The sequence below is a fragment of the Morus notabilis genome, unplaced genomic scaffold, assembly GCF_000414095.1.
Source record: "Morus notabilis unplaced genomic scaffold, ASM41409v2 Scaffold1587, whole genome shotgun sequence".
NCBI classification, from domain to species: domain Eukaryota; kingdom Viridiplantae; phylum Streptophyta; class Magnoliopsida; order Rosales; family Moraceae; genus Morus; species Morus notabilis.
Genome location: NW_010359382.1, coordinates 15,063 through 21,765, shown reverse-complemented (window position 1 = coordinate 21,765; position 6,703 = coordinate 15,063). Strand labels below are relative to the sequence as shown.

Below are 6,703 nucleotides of genomic sequence, written 5' to 3'. Positions count from 1 at the left end.
TTCAGAGATTTAAATTTTTAAAAATGTGATTTTTTATAAAAAGAATTTAATTGTAATAAAATTAAAATTAAAAATTAAAATAAACGGGGCTAGTAATATTGTTCATATTTTTATCAATTTTTATTAAATTATTATACTCTTATAAATTGTATTCAATCTGACGCCCGGACCAATTAAAGACGTATTATATTACAAATAAATCTCTTAATATACTATTATTATAGAATTCTTGCACTTCTTATTTTGTCATCCAATAATACAAGAAAAGACACTTCATATTCATGCAATTTCTTTTTTTTTTTTTTTAAGTTTAGTTTTTGGACTAGTATGTTTCATTAGTAACTTCTTAACAATTTATTTGTAGTAGTGTTCAAAGGCGATATTAGTGTATATACAACATTTGTGTTTATCATTGCTATAGTCTGAACAACATATGAAAAGCAATTTAATGAAAGTTACATACATGATACAGGATACAAAAAGGAAAGAAAGCAAGCTCTGATATATATATATATATATATAGAGAGAGAGAGAGAGAGAGAGAGAGAGAGAGTCACATGGTGGAGTCCTACTCCAAGTTTGAGGGCTCCTTCTCAAGCAACGGATAAAGTAGAACCTAAAAATCTTTATCAACCCTTTTTCTTTCTCTTCTGTGAATTCCCTGTTTTTCCCACTTGTACCTCTCTGCATTTCCCATGAAAAAAGCCTCCTCTTTCCATTCTCTTCAGCATTTTTTAGTCTGATCACTCTCATTTCACGTCCCATTTGTTCCCCTCTATTCCCTTCTGAATTCCATTTCGACGATGAAAGCCATTCAAAATCATAATTCATGTTTGTTTTTCAACTTCATTTGATTTTTCCACATTTTACGTAATCTTTATATATATATATATATATATATTTGATACAGATGGCAATGGAGGATGGGGAGAGTAAAAAGTTACGTATTTGTTTGGTTTTGTGTCTCTTCTTCATAACGTCTTATAGTACCACTGACCCCAATGATGTCAAAGTTCTTAATGACTTCAGAGAAGGCTTAGAGAACTCAGAGCTTCTCAAATGGCCAGAAAATGGAGATGATGACCCTTGTGGCCCGCCTTCATGGCCTCACGTGTTCTGTTCAGGGGACAGAGTTTCACAGGTTCAAGTCCAGAATTTGGGACTCAAAGGAACTCTTCCTCAGAGCTTTAACCAGCTCTCAAAGCTCTCAAATTTAGGCCTCCAAGGGAACAAGTTCTACGGCGAATTGCCTAGTTTTCGGGGTTTATCCGACTTGGAATTCGCTTACTTGGACAACAATGAGCTCGACACAATTCCGTCCGATTTCTTCTCCGGTCTCAGCAATGTCCGCGTCTTGGCGTTGGATCGAAACCCGTTCAACGCGACCACCGGGTGGTCTATTCCCGAGGACTTGGCGGAATCGTTTCAGTTGACGAATCTCTCTTTAGTGGAGTGTAATGTGGTTGGACCGGTTCCGGAATTCCTAGGCGCATTGCCATCCCTCGCGGTTCTTAAACTGTCTTACAACAGATTGACCGGTGAGATTCCGTCGAGTTTAAGGGAGTCGTTGGTGCAGATTTTGTGGCTGAATGATCAAGATGGTGAAGGGATGAGCGGCTCAATTGATGTCATCACATCAATGACAGTGTTGACCCAAGTTTGGTTACATGGAAACAAGTTCACAGGCAAGATTCCGGACAACGTTGGACAACTTCTCTCTCTCAAGGAACTCAACCTCAATGGCAACAATCTTGTTGGTCCTGTTCCTCAAAGCTTGGTAAATATGGAGCTTGAGAGATTAGACTTGAGCAATAACTTCCTCGTCGGTCCAATCCCGGAGTTTAAGGCCGGTAATGCTACATATGCTTCCAATTACTTTTGTCAATCTGATCCTGGCCTTCAATGTGCACCAGAAGTTACTGCACTTTTAGATTTTCTCCATGATGTAAATTACCCTTTAAAGCTTGTTTCTGAGTGGTCGGGAAATGATCCGTGCGACGGGCCATGGATGGGATTGAGTTGCAATCTTAAGTCCAAGGTTTCCGTTATCAATTTGCCCGGTCGCGGTCTGAATGGCACTCTGAGTCCATCACTTGCAAAGCTAGATTCATTGTTTGAAATTAGGCTTTCAGGAAACAACATAAATGGAACCATTCCTGATAATTTTACTCAGTTGGAAAACTTGAGACTGTTGGATTTAACTGGAAACAATCTTGAGCCTCCATTGCCGAGATTTCACGATAGTGTGAAGATCATCATAGATGAAAATCCATTTTTTGTTGCAAACAAAACAACTCCTCCTGCTGTACCTAGTGAAAGTCCAGATTTCCCTAGTCCAATATCTCCTTCTCCCTCAAAACACACATCAGAACATGCGCCGAGATCTCACGGTGCGACGTCCCCAAGCACTAATTCTGATGGTTCTAGTCCTGCAGAAGTGGAATCCCAGCCAAAACAGTCCAACAGAACCAAACAAGTCACAATTGTTGCAGGCATTTGTTCTGCCTCTGTTGTGGCTCTTTTCATGACTTTTGTGTTTGTATTCTTTTGTATGAAGAAAAAGGCAGCCTTAGAAGCTCCTAGTTCCATTGTGATTCACCCTAGAGACCCGTCTGATCCAGACAATATGGTTAAGATTGCGGTTTCGAACAACTCCACAGGGAGCTTATTCACTCGAACAGCGAGTAGTTCCATCAGCAGCACCGCAACTGACTCTCGGCAGATTGAGGCTGGGAACCTAGTTATATCTGTTCAAGTTCTTCGGAAAGCGACGAAGGATTTTGCTCCTGAAAATGAGCTTGGCCGTGGTGGATTTGGAACTGTTTACAAGGGTGAGCTTGAAGACGGGACCGAAATCGCTGTCAAGAGAATGGAGGGCGGGGTGATTAGTAGCAAGGCACTTGATGAATTCGAAGCGGAAATTGCTGTTCTTTCCAAGGTCAGACATAGACATTTGGTTTCGCTTTTGGGGTACACCATTGAGGGCAATGAGAGGCTTCTTATATATGATTATTTGCCTCAAGGTGCTCTTAGCAGGCATCTTTTCCACTGGAAAAGTCTGAATTTGAAGCCACTTTCATGGACAAATAGACTCATAATTGCGCTTGATGTTGCTAGAGGAATGGAGTATCTACATAGCTTAGCACGCCAAACCTTCATACACCGCGATCTCAAGTCGTCTAACATTCTTCTAGGCGATGACTTCCGGGCAAAAGTTTCGGATTTTGGGTTGGTTAAACTCGCTCCCGACGGCGTAAATTCTGTTGCAACTAAGCTCGCTGGGACATTTGGTTACCTTGCACCTGAATATGCAGGTATGACATTTTTATTCTCTAATCCTATGTTATTATTCTGTTTTAGCTTTGAGTACAAACAGGGCAATTTATATCAATCATATGCAGAAAGATACAAAGGTGTGAGTTTAAATGTTCTTGACATAATCTTGATCCTCTCTAGAATTTCAAAGTAAAGAATACTACTCTACATACATTATCTTTAGTCATTATGGTACAAACTGGAATTTTCTTGAATTTGTCTTAGTAAAATAAGTTGCTAGCATAAGTATTTAAGCTTATGCTTATGTAGAGATTTTTTTTTTTTTTTTGGCTTGCTATACTAGATTTGATCTCATAATAAGATGAAATTTTCTGTTGACTTCAGTGATGGGAAAGATCACAACTAAAGCTGATGTATTCAGCTTCGGGGTAGTGCTGATGGAACTTTTGACCGGCCTTATGGCGCTGGACGAAGGACGTTCGGAGGAAAGCCGGTACTTAGCCAATTGGTTTTGGCAAATAAAATCTAGCAAACAAAGGCTCATGGCTGCGGTCGATTCGACTCTTGACGCGGACGAAGAAAGCATTTCTACGATAGCGGAACTGGCTGGACATTGCACTGCAAGGGAGCCGCACCACCGGCCTGACATGGGCCACGTCGTGAATGTGTTGGTCCTACTGGTTGAGAAATGGAAACCGGTTGATGATGAACTAGATAGCATATCTGGTATTGATTACAGGCTGCCACTTCCTCAGCTGTTAAAGGCTTGGCAAGAAACTGATAGCACTGGGGCTAGCTTCAGCAGCAATATCAATGACAGCAAGGGAAGCATTCCGGCCAGGCCTATGGGATTTGCAGAGTTGCTGACTTCCACTGATGCTCGATGAGTATCGAAGCAATGGTAATCAATAAAGTTTTAGGCTCCGTTCACTTCACTAATTCGAGTTTAGAATTCGAGTTTTACTACAGTAAAAAGCTCTTAAAAACAATCACATTTAACTTTTTAGCTACAGTAAAAAGCTCTCACATAAAGTCACATCTCAACTCGAATTAAAAATTCAAATAAGCAAACTAAACAGACCAATACACTAGTGTAAAAATAGGATTCAGTAATAGTTAAAAACAGTCACGAAAAATTCTTTTTATGACGGTTTAAGAAAACTGTCGTCAAATGCTCAGCAGGCATTTAACGACTCATTTTTGGAAATTTATGAATTTCTTCTTGTTCATAATAAGGTGCATTTTGTGCTTTTCAGGGATGTGATGGTGAACATCAGCTGCTGCATACAGTTTCTAATGCTCAAGGTGGCATTTTGGTGATTTTATTATATAATTTTCTCAGTCGATTTTTGAGAACTGTTTTGAAGGTACCATTGGAGATAGAGAAGTTTTAGCTCTACTTTGTTATAAATTCATTGTTCTCCAATGATGTGGAGTGATCTCTTAATTTGGTTATATGTTGCATTATAGATAATTGATATTGAGATGTCTCATAGTATAAAATTCAATATTAACCGCGTATAAGCGTCACCAGTGGTGCCTTAAAACGCACGTAATTGGTTCTCGATTTTCATGAGCCAATTTGTTATGAATTCAAATGTGTTGTTTCATTTTTGTTTCTTTCTTTTTTATCTTTTCAATTAAATGTTGACACCTCATTAAAATTGTACGTATCAGTTAGTATTAACAAAAGTTAAGGCCTGTTTAGTTCACTGATTCGAGTTTTTAATTCGAGTTAAGATGTAATTTTATATGATAATTTTTTACTGTAGCAAAAAAGTTAGATGTAATTATTTTTTAGAGCTTTTTACTGTAACAAAACTCGAATCGGTGAAATGAACGGGGCCAATAGTTGGACGCAAACAGAGAGATTATTGGATGGCAGCTAACTTCTCCTCCTGCCACGTGTCTGCTTTAACTTTTAGAACACTAATTACTAGTGAATTAACGTAAAGCCTAGAATTAACAGAGGTTATATTCCCGCTACAGGATAGAAAAACAGGTAGTAATATAAAGCCTGTAGCATTCTGTGTAAATAAACACTAATTGCTGGTGAATTAAGCAAAATAACAAAGATACATTATCGAAATTCTGAAGTAACTACAAAACAAGCAGACTTATTATTTGAAACTTAGGATTCACTTATAATAAGAAATAATCATTTTCTCAACCTCTTTGGTTTCATGGGAAACTAATGTGGTTTACAGATAGAACTCAGGAGAAATGAAACATATTATTGTGTGTCACGTGTCATATGTGTTTTTTTTTTTTTTTTTTCTTTTTGAGGAAATAATTATGAAATTATTTTTGTGCCTCTCTCGGAAACGTATGTTTCACATTTTCCCCACTTTTGTGCATGTGCATTGCACATTGTACAGTACACTGCCATGAACAATAAATTATTTCAGCTACCAATTTTCCTGAAAAAGGGACCTGGACTTAAATTCCTACATTTGATTTCTAAGATTTGAAAATCAGCCAACACGAAGGCCCGGGGCTTTCTAGCAATGGTCTCGTTCATTTCACCGATTTAAGTTTTCAATTTTAAATTTCTACAGTTAAAAGCTTTCAGAAAATATCACATCTAATTTTTTTTACTACAGTTAAAAACTATCAGAAAATGTCACATCTTAACTCAATTCACTAAGCGAACAATGCCTATTGTAGCACATCATTTGGTTCATAGGTTTGCACAGAAAAATTTGAATACAAATTTAAATTTTATAAGAAAAAATAATGTAGTAGTTTAAATTCATGAAATAAACAGGGACAATATATAGTGACGTGAACTAATTGGTAGGTGTGGCTGTTTTAAGTTTGCTTTTTTATCTTCAAACACAATATTTAAGTTTGATATGACTTGACAGATTGCAACTTGCACCCTGTGTCATATATGATTTTTGTATATAAGTATATATATATATATATATATATACATATGTAAGTGTTACTATCGTGAATATTCACCGCTAGTCTTCTAATGAGTTATAGCGATATAGTGTAACATTCTGAGATATTTTGTATCCAAATGAATGTTGGGTCCAAACTAGCAATGAATGATGGCCAACATTGTCTCTTGTATAGTCATTTTGGTTTGGGTCTCTGCCATCTACACCCTTTTTCTTTTTAACCTCGAAAATATGGAAAAGTCTTTAAAGTTAAAAAATGGAGAGTTTCGAAACTTATTAATAAGAAATTTTCTGGTAGGCCATTTCAATGAAATTAAATTGAAAAAAAAAAATCCGAATGATATAAAGGTAATTATAGTGTGGTCCTAAACATGTACAGAAACAAATATATATATATATATATATCACAAAGAAACAATGGCAACCTTTTAAACCAGTTTAGAGACTATTGCAGGATTGCTCTTGATTTTAAAATTTAAGGACTTGGTTTGTCTTAATATACGGACATGCTCTTTTTT

General features: G+C 37.0%; 1 protein-coding gene across 1 annotated transcript; it reads left to right on the top strand.

Moving 5' to 3' along the window:
* Nucleotides 1-675: 675 nt before the first annotated feature.
* Nucleotides 676-4,847, top strand: LOC21384828 (receptor protein kinase TMK1). Its single transcript, XM_010094252.2, has 3 exons — nucleotides 676-3,314; nucleotides 3,661-4,177; nucleotides 4,533-4,847. Exons 1-2 carry the CDS (start codon nucleotides 911-913, stop codon nucleotides 4,161-4,163), a joined length of 2,907 nt encoding a protein of 968 aa, XP_010092554.2. The 5' UTR covers nucleotides 676-910; the 3' UTR covers nucleotides 4,164-4,177; nucleotides 4,533-4,847.
* Nucleotides 4,848-6,703: the final 1,856 nt, after the last annotated feature.